The sequence below is a fragment of the Notamacropus eugenii genome, chromosome 6, assembly GCF_028372415.1.
Source record: "Notamacropus eugenii isolate mMacEug1 chromosome 6, mMacEug1.pri_v2, whole genome shotgun sequence".
NCBI lineage: Eukaryota > Metazoa > Chordata > Mammalia > Diprotodontia > Macropodidae > Notamacropus > Notamacropus eugenii.
The window spans coordinates 374421263-374445101 of NC_092877.1; the positions used below are offsets into that span (position 1 = coordinate 374421263).

A 23839-nucleotide genomic window follows, 5' to 3' on the forward strand; every position below is an offset into this window, starting at 1 on the left:
CTTTATTAAGACTTTACCACGGGGTCTTACTTGAGTCAGGGAGATCTGAACTCAAATCTAGCCTCAGACCCTTACTGGGTGTGATCCTGAGCAAGTCAAAACTTCTCTCTCATCCTTTTTCTTCAGCTTTAAAATGGAGAAAAAAATCCCACCTACTTTTTTTTTATTTTTTTTTTATTTTTTAATGTTTAACAATCACTGCCATACAATTGAGATTTTATCCCCCCCTACCTACCAGCCACTCCCCCCCTCCCTCCCCACGACTGCATACAATTCTGTATAGATTCTACACACACTTTCCTACTGAGTATATTTTCACTATAGTCATGCTATGTAGTCAGACTAAAATAAATGAAAGAAATCGTATAACAAATCAGAACATGATACACAAACACAAACACATACACAAACATGATCTGCTACATTTTGTGAGTGACTTCCATATTTCTTTCTCTGAGTGTGGAAGGCATTTTGCCTTGAGAACCACCTTTGGGATTTTTTTTTTATAAGAACTTTTTGCGTTATTACAAAATTCCAAGTCTACCAGAAAAAACTCTCACACACTGTGGTCGTTGTTGTGCACAAAGTTCTCCTGGTTCTGCTCCTTTCACTCAGCATCAGGTCATATAAGTCCTTCCAGGCCTCTCTGAAGTCTTCTTGTTCATCATTTCTTATGGCACAATAGTACTCCATTACATTCATATACCATAATTTATTCAGCCATTCCCCAATTGATGGCATCCCCTTGACTTCCAGTTTTTGGCAACTACATAGAGTGCTGCTATAAATATTTTTGTACATGTGGGACTCTTTCCCTTTTTATGATCTCTTGGGGATATACTCCTAGTAGCGATATTGCTGGGTCAAAGGGTATGCACATTGTTGTAGCCCTTTGGGCATAGTTCCAAATTGCTCTCCAGAATGGTTGGATGCACTCGCATCTCCACCAACAATGAATTAGTGTTCCAACTCTCCCACATCCTCTCCAGCATTTATCATTTTCTTCTTCTGTCATGTTTGCCAATCTTATAGGTGTGATGTGGTACCTCAGAGTTGTTTTGATTTGCATCTCTCTAACCAATAGTGATTTAGAGCATTTTTTCATATGATTATAGATAGTTTTAATTTCTTCCTCTGAAAATTGCCTGTCCATATCCTTTGACCATTTATCAATTGGGGAATGACTTGTATGATTATACATTTGGGTCAGTTCTCTATATATTCTAGAAATGAGGCCTTTATCCCCGAGCTTAGCTGTAAAAATTCTTTCCCAATTTACTACATCCCTCCGGATTTTGGTTGCATTGGGTTTGGTTGTGCAAAAACTTCTCAGTTTAATGTAATCAAAGTTATCCATTTTGCATTTCATAATGTTTTCTATCTCTCCTTTAGTAAAGAATTCTTCCCTTCTCCATAGATCTGATAAATACACTATTCCTTGCTTCTCCAGTTTATTCATGGTATCAATCTTTATACCTAAATCATGTACCCATTTGGACTTTATTCTTGTGTACGGTGTCAGGCATGGGTCTATGCCTAATTTCTGCCACACTGTTATTCAGTTTTCCCAGCAATTTTTGTCAAACAATGAGTTCTTATCCCAGAAGCTGGGGTCCTTGGGTTTATCAAACAGAAGGTTGCTATATTCCTTGCTTACTGCATCTTGAGTGCCAAGTCTATTCAACTTGTCTACCTCTCTGTTTCTTAGCCAATACCAAGTGGTTTTGATAATTGCTGCTTTATAGTACAGTTTGAGGTCTGGTAGCGCTAGGCCACCTTCCCAAGCATTTCTTTTCATTAGTCCCTTTGATATTCTGGACCTTTTGTTTTTCCAAATGAATTTTGATATTATTTTATCCAGCTCTAGAAAATAATTGTCTGATAGTTTAATTGGTATGGCACTAAATAAGTAGATTAATTTGGGTAGAATTGTCATTTTTATTATATTAGCACGGCCTACCCATGAGCAACTAATGTTTTTCCACTTACTTAAATCTGACTTTATTTGTGCAAAAAGTGTCTTGTAATTGTGTTCATATAATCCCTGGGTTTGTTTTGGCAGGTAGACTCCTAAGTATTTTATACTGTCTACCCTAGCTTTAAATGGGATTTCTCTTTCTATCTCTTGCTGTTGGACTTTGTTGCTAATATATAGGAATGCAGAAGATTTGTGGGGGTTTATTTTGTACCCTGCAACTTTGCCAAAGTTGCTTATTAATTCAAGTAATTTTTTACTTGAATCTCTGGGATTCTCTAGGTAAATCCTCATATCATCTGCAAAGAGTGATAACTTAGTTTCTTCTTTGGCTATTCTTATTCCTTGAATATCTTTATCTTGTCTAATTGCTACAGCTAACATTTCTAGTACCATATTGAATAATAGTGGTGATAATGGACAACCTTATTTCACACCTGATCTTATTGGGAATGCATCTAGCTTATCCCCATTGCATATAATGCTTGCTGAAGGTTTTAGATAGATACTGCTTATTATTTTATGGAAAGTTCCCTTTATTCCTACGTTCTCCAATGTTTTTAGTAGGAATGGATGTTGTATTTTGTCAAAAGCTTTTTCTGCATCTATTGAGACAATCACGTGGTTTTTGTTAGCTTTGTTGTTGATGTGATCAATAATGCTAATAGATTTCCTAATATTGAACCATCCCTGTAATCATGGTATGAATCCTACCTGATCATAACGTATTAATCTTATGATAAGATGCTGTATTTGTTTTGCTAAAATCTTATTTAAAATTTTTGCGTCTATATTCATTAGGGAAATTGGTCTATAATTTTCTTTCTCTGTTTTGTCTCTTCCTGGTTTGGGTATCAAAACCATATTTGTATCATAGAAAGAATTTGGGAGGACTCCTTCTTCCCCAATTTTCAAGAATAGTGTATGTAGTATTGGAATTAACTGTTCTTTAAATGTTTGATAGAATTCACTTGTGAATCCATCTGGCCCTGGAGATTTTTTCCTAGGGAGTTCATTGATGGCTTGTTCAATTTCTTTTTCTGAGATGGGGTTGTTTAAGTATTCAACTTCCTCTTCTGTTAATCTGGGCAATTTGTATTTTTTAAAATATTCATCCATCTCGTTTAGATTATCGAATTTGTGGGCATAAAGTTGGGCAAAGTAGTTTCTAATTATTGTTTTAATTTCCTCCTCATTGGAGGTGAGTTCACCCCTTTCATTTTTAATATTAGTAATTTGGTTTTCTTCTTTCTTTTTTTTAATCAGATTGACCAAAGGTTTATCAATTTTATTAGTTTTTTCATAAAACCAACTATTGGTTTTATTTATTAATTCAATAGTTTCCTTAATTTCAATTTTATTAATCTCTCCTTTGGTTTTCAGTATTTCTAATTTGGTATTTACTTGGGGATTTTCAATTTGTTCTTTTTCTAGCTTTTTCAACTGAAAGCCTAAGTCATTGATCTCCTCTTTCTCTATTTTGTTTATGTAAGCATTCAAAGATATAAAACTTTCCCTAATAACTGCTTTTGCAGTATCCCATAAGTTTTGGTATGTTGTCTAACTATTGTCATTCTCTTGAATGAAATTGTTGATTGTTTCTATGATTTCTTCTTTAACCCAACCCTTCTTTAGAATTAGATTATTTAGTTTCCAATTGATTTTTGGTTTCTCTTTCCATGGCCTTTTATTACATGTAATTTTTAATGCATTATGATCTGAAAAGGATGCATTGATTATCTCTACCTTTCTGCACTGGATTGTGAGATTTTTATGTCCTAGTATATGGTCAGTTTTTGTAAATGTTCCATGTACCGCTGAGAAAAAGGTATATTCCTTTCTATTCCCATTTAATTTTCTCCAAAGATCTATCATATCTACCTTATCCAGAGTTTTATTTACCTCCTTAACCTCTTTCTTGTTTATTTTGAGGTTGGATTTATCGAGATCAGAGAGGGGGAGGTTGAGGTCCCCCACTAGTATAGTTTTGCTATCAGTTTCTTCCTTCAACTCCCCCAACCTCTCCTCTAAGAATCTGGATACTATACCACTTGGAGCATACATGTTTAGTAGTGATATTGCTTCATTGTCTATGGTGTCTTTTAGCAGGATATAGTTTCCATCCTTATCCCTTTTGATTAGATCTATTTCTGCTTTTGCTTTGTCTGAGATTAGGATTGCTACTCCTGCCTTTCTTACATGAGCTGAAGCACAATATATTCTGCTCCATCCTTTGACCTTTATCCTATGTGTATCCCCCCATTTCAAATGTGTTTCTTGTAAGCAGCATATTGTTGGATTATGGCTTTTAATCCTTTCTGCTATCCGTCTCCGTTTTATGGGAGAGTTCATTCCATTCAAATTCACAGTTATGATTACAATCTGTGTATTTCCCTCCAACCTCTTTCCCACCATTTGTGCTTTTAGCTCTCCCGTCTCCCTTCCCCTCCTCAATAGTATTCACTTTTCTCCCCCTCCTCCTGCAGCCTTCCCCTCCTTCTTTTAGCCCCCCTCCTTTTTACTCCCCTTTACTCTTATTGCTTCTTTCCTCCCTTTTAACCACCCTCCCCTTTCTTCCCCCTTCCCCTCCTACTACCTATAGAGCTAGTTAGGATTATCCACTTAAGATTATTGTTCCCTCCTTTGAACAAATCAGATGAGAGTACCTCTCAAACAATGCTCATCTCCCTCCCCTCCTTCCCTCTACTATAGTTTTGTACTTCTTCCTGTGATATAATTTGCCATTTTCTGCTTCCCCCTTTTCACACCTCCTATTACAATCCCTTCTCACACTTAAATCATATTTTTGACATGGCATCATTTACTTTATACCCGTTCCCTCTATGTATATCCCTTTTATTATAATAGCTGCACAGTTCTCAAGATTAACAGGTATCATATTCCCTTATAGGGAGGTAAACAGTTTGCCCTAATTGAGTAGCAAGTTTTTGTTTTTGTTTTTTCCCCTCTGTTTACCTTTTTATGATTCTCTGGAGACCTTCATTTGAAGGTCAAATTGTCTATTGAGTTCTGGTGTTTTGGTCAGGAAGCTCTGGAAATCCCTTATTTCGTTGAATGACTTTCTCCTTGCCTGAAATATTATGCTGAACTTTGCTGGGTAGTTGATCCTTGGTTGAAGTCCCAACTCCTTTGCCTTACAGAATATTGGGTTCCAATTCTTTCGATCTTTTAATGTAGAAGCTACAAGGTCCTTTGTGATCCTGACTGTGTGTCCTTGATATTTGAATTGTTTCTTTCTGGCTGCTTGTAGTATTTTCTCCTTCACTTGATAGCTCTGGAATTTGGCAATGATATTTCTTGGGGTTTTGAGTTTGGGAATCCCTTTTGGGAGGGGAACGGTGGATTCTTTCGATGACTATTTTGCCCTCTGAGTCTAGTACTTCTGGGCAGTTTTCCTTGATGATTTCCTGGAAGATATTGTCCAGACTCTTTTCTTCATCATGGGTTTCTGGCAGGCCAATAATTCTTAAATTTTCTCTCCTGGATCTATTTTCCAGGTCAGTTGTTTTTCCAATTAAATATTTTACATTTTCTTCTATCTTTTCATTCTTTAGATTTTGTTTGACTGATTCTTATTGCCTCATTGAGTCATTAGTTTCTACTTGCCCAATTCTAATCTTCATCGTATTGTTTTCTTCAGTTAACTTTTGCATCTCCTTTTCCATCTGACCAGTTTTTCCCTTTAAGGAGCTATTTTCTCCATTTAATTTTTGTACTTCTTTTTCCATTCGACCAATTTTCCCAGTTAGGTTTTGGGTTTCCTTTTCCACCTGATCAATTTTCCCAATTAGGTTTTGGGTTTCCTTTTCCGTTTGATTAACTCGTCCTTTTAGGGAATTATTCTCTCCAGTTAATTTTTGAACTTCCTTTTCCATTTGTTCAATTTTCCTTTTCAGAGTGATGTTCTCATCAGTGAATTCTTTTTTTATTATTTTAAAATCATTGGCCAGTTTTTCTTTTATATCCTTCTTCAGATGTTCCAGGTAATCTAGTTGTGCTTGCGAGAAATTCATAGTCCCATCTGAGGTTTCAGATGGAAGTACAGTCTCAGCTCTGACCTCTTTGGTGTTTGTGTTTTGGTCCTTATCCCCATAGAAAGATTCTATGGTTTTTTCACTTTTTGTCTGCTTTTTCCGATTCATGATGTTGGCTGAGTGTTGTAGCTTTTGGTTCTTTCAGTCAGAAGGTACAGATCTTTAAGTTGAGCTGATGTATGTCTAGGCTAAAAGCAGGCTTTTTTTTTTTTTGTTTCTCAGATCAACCCTGGGGTTAGCTTGTTAGGTGTGTGGGAGGGGTGGTCTGGTGTCAGGAGATCTCCTCAGCTGACCTGAGCAAAGGTAAGGTCAGGGGATGGTGATCCCAGCTTCTCTATTGTCTTCCCTTTTCCCCTGGAGGGCTGGGGCACGCCTAGAAGCTAATGCATGTTCCCACCCCTCCTGGGGCTTGTCTCCCGGCTCTGAGGCTTGCCTGGGTCTCAGTGCGAATTTTCTCTGCCCTGGGTCATCTGTCCTTCCAGATCGCCTCCACCACAGTAGGAAGAATCCCCCTTTGCTATTTTTCTAGCCTCTGGTGTTATGAGACTATTTGCCCCCTTCTGCTGTTTCTGCTGATCCAGGATTTATCTGGGGAAGAGTTTTATGGTTCTTTCACGGTCATCAGCGGGGCAGGAGAGAGCATTTACTGATCACTCTGCCATCCTAGCTCCCGGAAGTTCAAGTAGGTGACTTACCGAAGTTTAGTCTTCAGGCTGAAGGTTTCAAGGGCTGCTGCACTGATATCTGGCGCTCAGTGGCTCTCACCGGCTCGGTTTGGCTTGTCTCCTGCTCTGCTGGTTCCGCCCACCACTCTCGGGCTTCTCAGGTCCCTTCCGCCCTGCTGCGCTGATCGTGCTGCGCTGTGCGCTGGGGGCTTACCCCCATGGAACAGATCCTTCCCGTGGACCTTCCAGTCCAACCTGGGCTCCGAATCTGTCAAAGTCTGTCACCCACTGGATTCTACACCTCCAAAGTCTGGTCAGATTCTCCTTTCAGAGATATCCAGAGGAGTTTGTCCAGGAGCTTATGTGAGTCATTTCTTTCACTCTGCCCCCCACCTACTTTCCATGTTTGTTGGGAGGATTACATAAATGTTTGTAAGCAAAATAGCACATGGCCTGGTACACGGTAGAAACTTGCTTCTTTCCTTGTAGCATTTCCAAGAGGGTTGCTATGACAATCAAAAATGTAATGTGTGTGAAGGACTTTGAAAAGCTTAAATCTCTATGTCAATATCAATTATTCTTTTCTAAATGCAAAAGAAGATGGTGCAAATGAAAATGATCATCAAAAGGACAGTCTAATCACTTTTGAGACTACCTAACAATACAAAAATTTTTTGAAAAGGGAAGCTCTATAAAACATATCTACTAAGCAATTTCCTTGTACTTTAATACAGTAGAAATAAGGTAGACCCTTGACTTGGAAAACTGAAAGCTTGAATCCTCAATTTTCCTAACATCATGGTAATAAAAGTTATATGAATCATCTCCGTGTCTAGACAGAAATTAAGAAATATATTTGCAATTTTTTGTTAAATATTTCCAAATAAAATTATTTTTTTTTACATTCTCTAAAAATATTTTTAAATTTCAAAATTCTGTTGTTTCCTCCCAATGCTACCCTACCTCTTGAGAAGGCAAGTAATATGATATCAATTATACATGTAAAGGCAGAGAACATTTTATCTTGCCTGGAAATTTTCAGGGAAGACAATTTGTCTTAATAATGCATCCCAAAAATGAACTAATTATTAGATTGTGTTCATAGAGTAGAATTTGAAAAGAAGAGCATGACTTTTGCCCATTGGTTTGGATTTGAGGAGAAACCTAGATCAACTCCTTCATTACAATATATTTGACATAGTGGATGTACATTGTTATCTTTTTTTCCCTGAGACTGGCCTCCCTATTTTCAGCCAGGTTGCAGGTGCAGAGGTCACTCATAGGCTCATTTCTAAAGATGATTAACATAAAAGCTTTGACCTACTCTGATACTCCAATACTCTGACCTGATATGGCTCACCTCTCTTCAGGCAGCCTTCCTCTTCCAGAGGCTCAACATATTTCTCTGAGATTTAGTGCAGATATCTAATTGGCTTTAGCTTTTTGATAGTTCAGAAGCACTGATCTCCATTATCTTTAGCCTGTCCCAGTAGTAGACATTACAGTTATGTATGGCCACACCGAGACATAGAAGATATAGTGTTCAGCCAGGAACCTGAAAGACAGGGGATCAAATTGCACTCCTGATGCAACTGGGTCACCCTGTTTTCTCTTCTATAAAATGGCTATAATGATGTCTGTAATGCTTTGCTCAGGGTTCTTGCAAGACTCAACTGATCTAATATATGGGAATTGCTTTGCAAATCTTTTTTCAATATGTAATTTCCTTGTTTGTGAGTTTTCAACATTCACTTCCACAAAAATTTCAGTTCCAAATTTTCTCCCTATCTCTCCCCACCACCACCCCAGGACAGCATGTACCACATCAACCCCTTCCCCAATCTCTCCTCCCTTCTGTCACCCCTACCTTCTTCCATTTGTCTCCCCTCTATTTTCCTGTAGGGCAAAATAGATTTCTATACCCACTTGCCTGTACATCTTCTTTCCCAGTTGTATGCAAGAACAATTTTCAACATTCATTTTTTAAAATTTTCAGTCCCATATTCTCTCCCTTCCTCTCTCCCCACTCAGTCTCATTGAGAAAGCAAGTAATTTGAAATAGTTCATACATATGTATCCATGCAAAACACTTCCATAAGACTTACCTTGCAAAAATCTAACCGCATTTCCCTCCATCCTGTCCTGCCCTCCATTCATTCCATTCTTTACCTTGATCTGTCCCCCCACAATAGTGTTTGTTTCTGATTACACTTTCCCCCAATTTGCTGTCTATTACATTATCTCCACTTTCCTTGCCTTCCTGCAGGATAAAATAGATTTCCATACCTAAGTGAGTGTGTATTATTCCCTCTATAAGCCAAATGTGATGAGAGTATGGCTCACTTATTCCTTTTTGTGTCCCCCCTCTTCCCCTCCATTGTAAAATGTCTTTCTTTCCTCTTTTATGGGAGATGATTTCCTATATTCTATCACTCCATTTCTCTTACTCCTACAACATTTGATTCCACAGTAAATTTTATATTTTAGGTATTCTTCCTTCATATACAGTTCACCCTGTGCCCTCTGTCTATGTATAACTATGTGTGTGTATGTACATATATATATACATATGTGTGTGTGTTTGTGTGTGTATGTATATGTGTGTATGTATATATATCCACACCCACATACACCCATATACATACCTAGAAATATATATATGTATATATGTTATATGTAGATACATACATAGTCATACACACACACATACATATAATATTGCAAAGGTCTCATGAGTTAGAAATATCATCTTTCCATGTAGAAATGTAAATGGTTCAACTTTAATGAGGTTCTTGTGGCTTCTCTTTCCTGTTTATCTTTTCAGGTTTCTCTTGATTCTTGTATTTGAAACTCAAATATTCAGTTCAGCTCTGTTCTTTTCATAAGAATGCTAGGAAGTCCTCTATTTCATCGAAATTCTATTTATTTACAAGTATTATACTCAGTTTTGCTGGATAGGTGATTCTTGGTTTTAATCCTACCTCCTTTGACCTCTGTAATACCGTTTCAATCCCTTAGTGTAGAAGCTGCTTAATTCTGTGTTATCCTGATTATATTTCCACGATACTTGAATTGCTTCTCACTGTAATGCTTGTAATGCTTCCTCCTTGACCTGAAAAGTCTGGAATTTGGCTACAATATTCCTAGCATTTTTCCTTTTGGGATCTCTTTCAGAAGGTAATAAGTGTATTCTTTCCATTTCTATTTTAGAATATCAGGGCAGTTTTCCTTGATAATTTCTTGGAGGATAATGTCTAGGCTCTTCTTTTTAATCATGGTTTTCAGATAGACTGATAATTTTTAAGTTATCTCTCCTGAACCTATTTTCCAGATCAATTGTTTTCTCTAATGAGATATTTCACATTGTCTTCTATTTTTTCATTCTTTTCATTTTGTTTTATAATTTCTTGATTTCTCATGAATTCATAACTTCCATCTATTCCATTCTAATTTTAAAGAAGTATTTCCATCAGTGAGCTTTTGGGCCTCCTTTTCCATTTGGTCAGTTCTGTTTTTTAAGGTATTCTTCTCCTCATTGACTTTTTGGACCTCCTTTGCTATTTGAGTTAGTCTACTTTAAAAGGTGCTATTTTCTTCAGCATATTTTTGGGTGTCCTTTAGCAAGCTATTGACTCATTTTCGTTATTTTCTTGCATCACTCTCATTTCTCTTCCCTTTTTTCTCCACCTTTATCATTTGATTTTCAAAATCTGTTTTGAGCTCTTCCATGAACAGAGACCACTTCATAGTTTTCTTGAAGGCTTTGGATATAGGTGCCTTGACCTTGCTGTCTTCCTCCAGTTGTATGCTGCGATCTTCCTCATCCAAAAGGTTGGAAGAAAATACCTTTTCTCCAAGAAAGTAACCTTTTATAGTCTTATTTTTCCCTTTTTAGTCATTTCCCCTGCCAATTACTTGACGTTTGAGCAATTTGTCAAGTGGATTTGATTTTGAGGCTTAAGAAGTTTTGTGCAGCTGTTCTCTAAGATATCTCCACGGACCTGTAAATTTTGAATTCCTCCAAGGTGGCATAGTCAAGGGAGAGATGTTTCCTCCTCTCCTAGCCTGAGCTCTGTTCTATGAGCCACCACAAGAACTCTTTTCTGCCCAGAAACTGTGAGTATGATTTCCTCTTAACAGACACCACAAGCTATGCTATTCCAGTGGTCCATTGCCACCCCAGGACCGCCACTCAGGATTGAGACTTAGATCATCTGCTTCATTCTCCCACTTTCTGTAGGCTGAGAGCTCCAGAAGCCATAGCTGCTGAGTTAGTGGCTTGCAGCTGCCCTAGAGCTGGGGCCTGACAGTATTCCCTTCTCACTCAGGTGAAAGATCTTTCCCACTGAGCTTTGAAGCTATCTTTAGCATTTGTGGGTTGAGAAATCTGGAAACCACAGCAGCTTCCCATGATTCAGAGACCTAAAGCCTTCTCCAGTCCAGTCTATGCTGGTGTGGACCATGCAGGGCTCTATTCTGCTCTGAACCTGGTGCAATAAACACTTCCTGTTGACCTTCCAGGATGTCTTGACATGGAAATCTGTTTCACTCTGTCACTTTTTAGCTTCTGCTGCTACAGAATTTGTTTAAAGTCATTTTTTACAGGCATTAGGTATTGGCAAGAGAGCTCCAGCAGGTCCATGATTCTACTCTGCCATCTAGGCTCCATCCTGCTTTGCAAATTTTAAAGAGTTATTTGTTGTCATTTAATCATGTCTGACACTTCATGATTCCATGGACTTTGTCCATGAGGTTTTCTTGCCTGGAGTAGTTTCCCATTTCCTTCTCCATTGTGTCCCCATTTTACAGATGAGGAAATGAAATGAATTAAATGGATTAAATGAATTAAATGGCTTGCCCAGAGTCTGTGTTAAATGACATAGCCCCTGAGTGTCTGAGACCAGATTTGAACTTAGATCATTTTTTTGATAAATAGTATTTTATTTTTTATAATTACATGTAAAGATAGTTTTCAGCATTCCTTTTTAATAACACTTTGGGTTTCAAACATTTTTCTTCCTCCTTCTCCAAGACAGCAAGCAATTTGATACAGGCCATACATGTGCAATCATGTTTCCATAGTACTTATGCTCTGAAGGAAGAAAGAGAACAAAATGGAAAAAGCACCAAAAACATCCAAACAAACCAAAAACAATAAAAAAATGAAAATAGTATGCTTTGACCTACATTCAGACTCCATAGTTCTTTCTCTGTATGCATGTAGCATTTTCTATCATGAGTCTTTTGGAATTTTGGTGGGTCATCTTATTGCTGAGAAGAAATATGTCAATCATAGTTGATCAATGCATAATGTTGCTATTGAGCTATGTTATTCCTTATTCCAGGCTTGGTGCTCTATAAATTGTACAACCTACAAACATCAATTATATAATATACAGTGTTTACAAAATCGAGGAGTAGTAGAGATTTACCTCCTATGTGTCATGTCTTTATGCTACTTATTAATGGAATTCCTCAATATCTTCTTTTAAAGTTTACAAATCTCTCAATCTAATTTTATTTAATCTAATCCAGGTATGTGGAATCTCAAGGTCACATGTGCCCCACCAGATCCTCAAGTGCAGCCTTTGACTGAATCCAAACTTCAACAAAATATTTCTCCAGTTAGATATTTTGTTTGTTATCATCTTTTCCAAGTTAATGAGAGGGAAGTTAAATCTCAAGAGTTAATTTGTTCTTAGTGCTAGTGATTTGGAGCACTTTTTAATATGGACAATGATATTTGAATATCTTCTTTTGAAAACTTTGCTCTTGTCCTTTACACACACACACACACACACACACTATATATCTATATATATATCTATATCTATATATCTATATCTATATATATACATATACTGCTGGATGACTCTATATCTTAAAAAAATTTGTGCCAGTTTATTATATATCTCAACATCAAACCTTTACTAGAGATATTTGATGCAAAGGTTTTCCCCCTGTTCTTCACTTTCTCTTTTTGTTCTGTCTGCATTGATTTTTTACTTGTGAATACTTTTACAGTTTATATAAGTAATTATGAGGGGCAACGTAACATAGTGGATAGCGATCCATTTTGAGAGCCAGAAAGACTGTGTTCAAGTCCCGCTTTACATCTATCTATCTATCTATCTGTCTATCTATCTATCTATCTATCTATCTATCTATCTATCTATCTATCTATCTATCTATCTATCTATCTGTCTATCTGTCTATCTGTCTATCTGTCTGTCTGTCTGTCTCTCTGTCTGTCTGTCTATCTATCTGTCTATCTATCTATCTGTCCATCTGCCTTTCTGTGTACAACTTATTTAACATGAGTGTCCGTAGGTGAACTATTTCACTTCTCAATGGTCCAGGAAACTCTATAAGGTATAATGGTCAAAGATAGTGACAACATACATTACAGGAGGGAGCTTTCTACTCTGCCACAGAGCTCAGTAAGTATGAGTAATTATCAAATGAGTCTATTTTGCCTTTTGTTATCTCACATCTTTTTTTGGTTGTGAATTTTCCTCACAACAGGAGAACCAAAATGCACTCTTCATTCTCTACTAAAAATTATGGGATCTATCAATTTGGAGTTTATTATGGCAAAAGATAATCTGAACTCATTTTCTACCAAACTGCTTTTCTAGTTTTATTAGTATTTTCTGTAACAAATAGAGTCTTTCCCAAATAGTTTGTTAGTAGATTTATCAAACACTGAGCTACCATGTTCAGTTGCTTTTATATCTTGCTTGCCTAATCTGTTTTATTGAGTTATGTTTTAATTCTGTAGCCAGTATCAAAGAATTTGGATGGTTGTTGTTCCACACTATGATTGCTGATCTGGTCCCCTTCATTTCTACTTTGGCTTTCATACTTTTACCCAGTGCTGAGCTGGCTGATGTGCCAAAGCAGAGGCCTGGTGAAGTCTTTCTGAATTTCCCCAGAGTTACCCTGGAGTTAGTTGTGTTAAGTGTGGGGAAGGGGTGTTCTGACCACAGGAGGTCTCCTCTCCTGAGCACAGGCAGGCTTGGTGGTTGGTGTACTAGTGTTTGTATTAGTGTCTCCCCTATTTCCCTGCCTGTGCTGAGGCAATTCTGGGGTCCTGGTGCTGATGACAGTAGGCTTCATCCCTCTGGGGATCAGGATCTCCCCCTGGTTCACTGAGGTGGGGCTGTCTGAGACAGCTTCTGTCCTTCATTGATCTCTTTCAATCACAGCAAGAGGGACCCCCCCCCATTGCAATTTTTCTAGCCTCATGGACTAAGAGACTGTTTATCCCTTCTACTGATCGACTGCTCCAAGATTTTTCCTGGGGAAATATTCTATAGGTTTTCAAGGTCAACAGGGGGAAACATTTGCCTATCACTCTCCCATCTTGACTCCCTGAAGTTCAAGTAGGTGACTTACAGACATTAAATCTGTGGGCTGATAGTCTCAGGAGAAGCTGCTGCAATTACCAGGGGTTCTGTGGTTCTCTCTGGCTCAGTTCCACTGAGCTCTCATCCTGGGCTGATATTTTCCGAGATTCTAGAGTGTGACTGCTGCTTCAGATCACCCTGGGCTTCTTGCTCAGCTTTGCTGGTACAGCTTATACACTTTGCACTGTGCACTCCTCCAGTCCCATGCAACAGATCCTTCTTGTTGACCTTCCAGTCTCTCTTGGGTTGGAAATCTGCCACAATCTGTCTCCTATTAGATTCTGCCATTCTGAAATTTGTTCAGATTCTCTTTTTAGAGGTATCTGAAGGAGTTTGTCTTAGAGTTTAAATGAGTAGTAGCTCTCACTTCACCATCTTGGCTCCACATAAAGATAGTTTTCATCATGTATTTTTATAATATTTTGAAATCCAAATTGTTCTTCTCTTGTTAGGTTACACATGTGCAATTGTGCAATCATATTATTTCCTCATTGGTTGTTGTCCTTCATCCTCGAAGGGGACCAAAACGACATCACCATGATAAAGTGAAATTTCACTGTATCTGACTGTGGCTGATCAGACCAATACAAGCTCAGAATGCTCTGCTACAGGTTGGTCACAGATAATTCGTGTGAAAACTTGGGGTGGCTGTCTTAAATTTGTTCTTCCTGCATTTACTTCGTGTTGTTCCAATTCTTTGCTTTGCTCAAAGAGCACAGCACCTTTTCTGATGTGGGCATGCCATGCTGAGTGGTTCTGTGCAAGAGTCTCCCATGTTGCACAGTCAAATCCAAAGTTCTTGAGAGAGACCTTGAGAGTGACCTTGTATCATGTCTTCTGGCTGCCATGTGATCACCTGCCTCATGCAAGTTCTCCATGAAATAGTCTTTTTGGCAAGCACATATTTTGCATTCTAACAACATCGCCAGTCCATCAGAGTTGCGCTCTCTGAAGCACAGTTTGAATACTAGGCAGTTCAGCTCAAACAAGCACTTCAGTTTCTGATACCTTATCCTGCCAGGTGATCCTCACTATCTTTCTAAGACAGTTCAAATGGAAACAATTCAGTTTCCTGGCATGGCATTGGTAGACTGTCCATGTTTCACAAGTATATAACAATGAAGTCAGCAGAAAGACTCTGTAGACCTTCAGTTTGGTAGTCAGTGTAATACCTCTCCTCTTCCAAACTTTTCTTTGGAGCCTCCCAAACACTGAACTAGCTCTGGCAATGGGTACACCAACCTCTATTATGAAAAAAGAAACAGAAAAAAAAGGGGAAAGCTGTGAAAATCAAAAAATAAACAAAAATGTGAAAATAGTGTACTTTGATCTCCAATTAAACTCCATAGTTCATTCTCTGGATAGGGTTAACACATTCCAACACCAGTCTTTCAGACTTGTCTTGGATCATTGTATTGCTGAGAAGTACTAAGTCAGTGTTAGTGGCTCATTGCACAACACTGCTATTACTATGCACAAAGTTTTCTTGGTTCTGTTTTTATGCAAGTCTTTTCATGAAATAGTTTTGATTTCCTTCAGACCTGAATCACTTAAAGGCCAGAAGTCAGGACTAGCTAAGTTCAAATCCAGCCCCAGACAGTGAATAGCTTTCTGAATTTGGACAAGTCATTTAACTTCTGTTTGCCTCAGTATCCTTGCATATAAAATGAAGGTAATAATAGCACCTACATGCCAGATTTTTTTGTAGGGATTAAATGAGATATTATTTGTAATGTCCTTAACACAGTAGACACACAGTATGTCCTATGTAAATGCTTCTGACTATTATTACTATGCTTATTGGTAGAAAATGGAGGTGAAAGTGTCTTGTTGAACATTGATATCTGCAGCTTAGAAGAAAAGTCAGGGTTTTAAATATTTGATTGCATTGTTCCATGTGTAGAAATATTGTTTTCTCCAGTCAATTGTAAGTCCCTTAAGGTATGGGATATTATCAGGTACTCTTTTTTGTGTTTTTAAACAAAATTCATTTAACATAGGTACATTCTCAGTAGGCTGTTGTTGTTGTGTTTGCCATTCTTTCTCAAAATGAATCATGATATCAAGATGATGATATTCCCTGCAGTTGACTTTGATTTGAGAGAGGAAGGCTGTGCAAGGTCACCAGCCTCACTTTCTTTTCCAGGGCCATCTGAGTCCAGTGGACAAGTATTCATCAGGATGACTGGACATGGCCCAGGATGCAACGTGAGACTTGTCATTTTAGATGAAGGACTTATCACATTCTTACTTGGACTGAGATACACCCATTCATTGAATAGGCCTCTATAAGTACTCAAAGGATGGCCCCCTTAAAATATCAAACTGGGAGAAGAAGACCCTCAGGGTTCCTGGATAAAAGAGAAAAAATTACTATCTATTATTTACATTCGCTCTGTGCTAGGTGGGCAGGGATGTGTTGTCCAATCTATGAGCTCCAGAATGAATCTGATTTAAGACTTGCTCTTCAAGCAAGAAATCTAGCCAGTAAAACCAAAGGAAAAACAAACATCTTTTGGCCATGGAAGTGTACCTTCCCCTGGAAAGGGCACCCAGGATTGAGAGGAAAGGAGAGGAGAGGAAAAAAGACAGAAGAAGACAGGAGAGGAAAAGGAGGGGAAGAAAGGAGAGGAGAGGAGAGGAGAGCAGAGGAGAGGGGAAGGAAGGGGAAAGAAGGAAAACAGGAGGAGAGGGGAGGTTAATGGAGATGAGAACAGGAGAGGAGATTTAGTATAGTTACACTCTCAGTAAATGTATGTTGGATGGAGTTGATTCTGTCACATCTTGTAATCAATATATGTGCTTGAAGCCAAAATTCAGAGAAAAGATGGATTGTTTCAACCTCACATTTATGGCTCAGCACATAATTTGAGTGGACATGGGTCCACTCAAATGGGTCCAAGATGATGGCTCTTGATAGAATACAAAATGGTGACTACATTTCCACACATACAATAAAACTAATCAGCTCAAACCAAATTTTTACAAATCAACAACAACAAAGAAAAGAAGCCTTGAACTGAAAATCTATATTGAGAATTTTACACATCTTCAATGACTCTTGATAACATCAAGAGCTGTTTTAATAGATGTAATTGAAGGGATTTAGCATGATTTAATGATTAACTCAAAGTACTCAGTACAACAACTTTGAATCCAGTCTGTAGGGAGTGCTTTATTGGAACCCAGGGAATTTCACTGTTGTTTTCATGAATAAATTTGGAAGCGAATGGAAATAAAAACAATTCCCTTCAGACTGGAATCACCTAAGAGAATTAGCATAATAGGAATGAATGCTTATTAGCTTTTCCATTTATACCCCTACAGTATTTCCAAAAAAGAATTGCTCATAATCTCACATGCCATTTGGTCTAACCTTGTCATTTTAAAGATGATGAAATTGAGGGTCAGTGAGGTTGTGACTATACTATACTATTTTCAGTCTGATGGTAAGTGTCTGAGTGGGAACTTGAACACAGGGCTTCAGAGCGAGAACTTGTTCCCTTTACTGGTCTACAAAATACTTTACATAACTCAGGTATGAGCACAGCATTCTATGTGTTTCATTATTCTCCTCAAAGATGATTCTAAAACAACACAAATCCTTTCACTCCTAGCAACATTTAGCCATTTCTAGATAGTAATCAAACATCTGAGTAGAAAGTGGAAAGACTTTATTGTGTGAGGTTTTTTACATGATTCCAAAATCTGCAAGCAAATAGCATCCAGACTATTGGCTGAACTTTTTAGTTTTCAACCCCAAATATATGCGTTATGTAGACAGAGCCATAGTGGAGTTTTTGTGATGTGTTAAGTGACTATTACCCAACAGCCACAGTGCCTAGCGTTCACTTTCTTTGGGACTTTTACCAATTTGTTTCACCTCTCTTGGGCTCTGCTTTCTCATCAGTAAAACAGGAATAATATTGTTTATGTGGGTGTTCTTCTTTTTATTAGGTGGTATAGAGCACTGAGCCTTGAGACAGGAAGATCTGAGCTCAGATCTAATCTCAGACTCTTACTGGCTGTGTGATCCTGAGCAAGTCACAACTTGTATATGATCCCTTTTCTTCAGCTTTATAATGGGCATTAAAACTAACACTATCCTTGTAGGATTGTTGTGTAGATCAAATAAATATTTCAAAAGCACATAGCACAGTGCCTGACACACAGTAGGTGCTTAATAAATGGTTGCTTCCTTCTTTCCTTGTACCTGGACTTAGTGTGGACACCTGATTGGCTTTAGCCTTTTCTAAGTTTGGAACAACTGAGCTCCACTATCTTTACCTTCTCCTAGTAGCAGATATTACAGGTGTGCATTGTCACACCCAGACACAGAAGATATAGTACTTGACAAGGCATCAGGAAGATATGGGATCAAATTGCACTACTGACAGAATCACTCCCACACTGTTTTCTGTTCTATAAAAGGGGGATAATAATGTCTGTAACACTTTCTTCAGGGGTTATTGCAAGACTCAACTAAACTAGTGTTTATGAATTGCTTTACAAATGTTACTTGTTGTACTTCAGTCATTTAATTATGTCTGAAATTTCTATGACTCCATGCACTTTTTTCATGAGGTTTTGTGGTATGAAGTAGTTTGCCATTTCCTTCTCCAGTGTGTCCTCATTTTACATATAAGAAAATGAAGTAAATAGGGGTTATATGACTGTCCAGAGTCTTACAGGAAGTAAGCATCTGAAACTGGATTTGAATTCAGATATTCTTGACTCCAGGCTTTGTACTCTATGAATTTCTCCAACTACAAACATCAATGACTGTTATATACAGTGCTTACAGAATCAAGGATCAGTAGAGAATTAACTGTTAGGTCCCATTTGTCTTTATACTATTCTATTACTAGAATTCTTTAATATCCTCTTTCAAACTGTTAAGCTCATTTTATTTTATTCTGATCTCAGGAAAAGTAAGGAATAACTACTTTAAAATGCACTATTAAAAAAAAGTTAAACTGGAAAACATTTATGGGAGGATATCCAATGCAAAAAATAATTATTTCAAAGGATACTGTGGTGAATGTCTTCTTTATCTAATCTTTCCTTTCAGTGACCATTCAAAATGAAATCATGATGGAAGAAAATGTAACTCTGGTCACAGAGTTTGTACTTATTGGACTTACAGATCTCCCTGAGCTTCAAATCCCTCTCTTCTGGCTCTTTTTAGTTATCTACCTCACAACCTTGATGGGGAATGTTGGGCTGGTTGTGCTTGTTTGGATTGACTCTCATCTTCACAAGCCCATGTACTTCTTTCTCAGTAGTTTAGCTTTTGCAGATGCTTGGGCTTCCTCTTCAGTGACCCCTAAGATGCTGGTGAATTTCTTAGTTAAGAAGAAAATTATATCCCTTTTGGAATGCATGGCCCAATTTTACTTTTTTGGTGTCAGTGCAACTGCAGAATGTTTCCTTTTGGCAGCCATGGCATATGACCGATATGCAGCCATATGCAACCCTCTCGTTTATCCAGTGAGGATGTCCAACAGACTGTGCAAGCAGCTGGTGATTACTTCCTATACACTTGGCTTTCTTCATCTCATGATTCATGTGGGTTTATTATGTAGATTAACCTTCTGTAGAACAAATATAATCCATCATTTCTATTGTGAAATTTTACCATTGTTTAGAATTTCCTGTACTGAACCATCTCTTAATTCACTAGTGATTTTTATTTTCTCTGTCTTTATACAATCCTTCACTCTCATGACAGTCTTAGTCTCATATACATTTGTCCTCCTTGCCATCCTGAGAATTAATTCTTCCCAGGGCAGGAGAAAAGCCTTTTCCACCTGTAGTGCACATCTGTTCTCTGTCTCTTTATTCTATGGCACACTTTTAATTATGTATGTGTTTCCTGGGTCTGGTGTTGCCAACAATCAGGACATAATATACTCCTTGTTTTACACAGTTATAATTCCCCTATTAAATCCATTTATCTACAGTCTGAGAAACAAAGAGGTTCTTGGTGCACTGAGAAAAATAATAAAAATATAAAGATTCCTCAAGTGAAACTAGAAATTGTTCCTCTTTAACTTAATGAAATCTCGAAATTTTGTGGAGGACAATTGGTTGTACCAGCTAGCAACAGATCTAAATGTTCAAAGGAATGAATAAGTATTGTATGAAGTTATTTCTGCATGGTGTATAAGTATTGCTCCATCACTAGGATTCGTGAAAATCAAAACAATGTATCTATTATAAACAGTACATGTGATTAGCCAAGTTTGAAGAGGAGAGGCTTTATAAAGATTTGCATAATGTGTGTTCTGATATGCCAGTCAATCATTACCGGCCCCTAGTTAAGTAAAAAGACCAGAACCCTATCCCACAGCAGGATATTTATGAAACTAGTTTGACTATGATTAAAAGATGGGAACTGTCTAAAGGCTACTATAAAAATCATTAAAAAGTGGGTACCATAAAGGCTATAATGAAACACTTTAATTTTCTTAATCACTTTCAAGTCAAGAATTCTACTATTTTATATGTTTATACTCAACCAATGTTTCACTGACACATTTTTATTTCATATGCCTCTGTTACCTTCCCAATAAGTCACTCCTGTTACAGAACCTTCAGTTATAGCAAAGCAAAAATATTTATCAAAACAAATATGGAAAGTATATCTGACAACATATGAAACCATGTTCACCTGTAGTCCACCACCTCTTTACTGACAGAAGCATATTTCCAAATCAATTCCTTTGAACCAAAATTATATATTGTTTATAATATGAATTCTGATCTCTAGTATTTTCATTCATATTATTTAATATTGTCATTTTTATTATACTAGCTTATCCTACCCATGAGCAATTGATATTTTTCCAGTTGTTTTCATCTGACTTTAACTGTGTATGAAAAGTGCATATAGTTTCTAGGTTTGTCTGGGCTAGTACACTCACAAATATTTTATATTGTCTACAGTTATTTTAAATGGAATTTCTCTTTTTATGTCTTCCTGCTGGGCTTTTATATATATATATATATGTGTGTGTGTGTGTGTGTGTGTGTGTGTGTGTGTGTATGTATACATATATGTATGTATATATGTATGTATATATGTATATACATACATATATATATAATTGTTGATAATTTATGTGAGTTTCCTTTATATCCTAAAACTTTGCTAAAGTTGTTAATTTTTTTAGGTATTTTTTTCTTGATTCTCTCGGATTCTCTAAGTAATACCATCATATCATCTGCAAAGAGAAACTTTTGTTTCCTCATTGCCTATTCAAATTCCTTCTATTTCTTTTTCTTCTCTTCTTGCTAAAGCTAACTTTTTTAGTACAATATTGAATAAAAGTGTTGATAATGGACATCGTGTTTCACCCCTGATCTTATTGGGAAGGTATCTAGCTTATCCCCATTACAGATGTTTACTAATGGTTTTAGACAAATACTACTTATCATTTTAAGGAAAGCTCCACTTATTCCTATGCTCTCTGATTTTTTTTTTTTAACAGTATGGGATGCTGTATTTTGTCAATAGCTTTTCTGCATCTTTTGAAATAATCATATGATTTCCACTGGTTTTGTTACCAAAATGGTCAATAATGCTAATAGTTTTCATAATGCTGAAACAGTTCTACAATTTCTGGTGTAAAACTCACCTGGTTATACTCATATCACCTATTAATAAATTGATGTAATCTCTTTGCTATTATTTTATTTAATTTTTTTTACTTCAGTATTCATTAAGGAAATTGGCCTCTAATTTCCTCTCTCTATTTTGGCTCTTCCTGGTTTAGGTATGAGTATCATATTTGTGTCATAAAAGAAATTTGGTAGGACTCCTTTCACATGTATTATTCCAAATACTTTTTATAGTACTGGAATTATTTTTTCTTTAAATGTTTGGTAAAACTCACTTGTAAATTCATGTAGACCTGGGGAAATCAGTGATGACTTGGTCAATTTCTTTATGTAAAAGAGAATTATTGAAATATTTTATTTACTCTTCTGTTAATACGGGCAATTTATATTTATTGCAAATATTCATCCATTTTCCTGAGATTGTTGGATTTATTGTCATCCATTTGGGCAAAATAGCTCCTAATAATTGTTTTAATTATTTCTACATTGGTGGTGAATTCACCCTTTTCACTTTTTATGCTGGCAGTTTGATTTTTTCTTTATTTAAAATCAAATTAACTACAGATACATCAATTTTATTTGTATGTTGATAAAACCAACTTAGTTTTATTTATCAGTTCATTTTCTTACTTTCAATTTTGTTAATCTCTCCTTTGATTTTCAGAATTTCTTATTTATTCTTTTATTTTTGATTCTTCATTTGTTCTTTTTTAGGTTTTTACATTCATCGATCTGTTCTTTCTCTATATTATTCGTGTAAGCATTTAAAGTTATAAAATTTTCCATAAGTACTGCTTTGACTGCATTCTATAATTTGGCTGCATCCTATGCATGTTATGTTGTCTCATTATTGCCATTTGTTTTCAAATTATTGATTATTTCTATTCTTTGTTCTTTGACCCACTCATTCTTTAGAATTACATTATTTAGTTTCCAATTAATTTTTAACGTATCTTTCCATGAGCATGTAATCTTATTGTATCATGAACTGAAAATGATGAATTTTATATTTCTGACTTTCTGCATTTGATTGTGAGGTTTGTATGCCCTGTTACTTGGTCACTTTTTCTGTAGGTGCCATGTACCACTGAGAAAAAGTTATGTTTCTTTCTAACCCCATTCAGTTTTCTCCAGAGGTCTACCACATCTAATTTCTCTAAAATACTATTCATCTCTCTAACTTCTTTATTGCTTATTTTGTGGCTAGATTTATCTAGTTCTGAGAAGGGGAGCTTGAGGTCCCCGACTAGTATAGTTTTGCTCTCTATTTCATCCTGTAAATAACTGAACTTCTCCTCTAAGAATTTGGATGGTACATGACTTGGTGCACATATGTTTGATATTTCTATTACTTCCTTTTGTATGGAAACAGTTAACAAGATGTCCTTCTTTGCCTTTTTTAATGAGGTCTATTTTTACTTTTGCTTTGTCCAAGTACATGATTGTTACCCTTGCTTTTTTTTTTTTTTTTTTTTGATATCAGCTGCAGCATAATAGATTCTGCTCTAGCCTTTTACCTTCACTCTGTGTGTGTCTCTTTGTTTCAAGTATGGGTTTTGTTGTAAACAACATATAGGATTCATGTTTTTAATGCTCTCTGGTGTCTGCTTCCATTTCATAGGAGAGCTCATCTCATTCACATTCACAATCATGATTGCTAATTATATTTCACTATATCCTGTTTCTTGGTTTCTATACTTTTTTCTCTCTCTTCCTTTCACCCTGTCCTTCCTCACTAGAGTTTTGCTTCTGACCATTGCCTCCCACAATCTGCTTTCCCTTTGATCACTCCTGCTTTTCTTTCCCCCTTCCCCTCTTACTTCCCTATAGGGTAAGACAGATTTCTTTACCCAGCTGATTGTGTATTTTATTCCCTCTTTGATCCATTACTGATGAGAGTAAGGTTCATACCCTCACCTTTTCCCCTGTAAGGTAATAAGTTTGTCATGTCTCTTCATGTGATATGATTTACCCCATTCTGCCTCTCCCATCCTCTTTTTCCCAGTAAAATCCTTTTTTCACTCCTTATTTTTTTGTCATCACATGAAAGTCAACTAATACCCACACCCTCTGCCTAAGTATACCCCTTCTAACTCCCCTAACAGAGATATT

General features: G+C 36.8%; 1 protein-coding gene across 1 annotated transcript; it reads left to right on the top strand.

The window, feature by feature from the left end:
• The first annotated feature begins 19195 nt into the window (after positions 1-19195).
• LOC140511832 (olfactory receptor 5AC1-like) lies at positions 19196-20119 on the top strand. Its single transcript, XM_072621046.1, has one exon. It carries the CDS (start codon positions 19196-19198, stop codon positions 20117-20119), a length of 924 nt encoding a protein of 307 aa, XP_072477147.1.
• The last annotated feature ends 3720 nt before the right edge of the window (positions 20120-23839 follow it).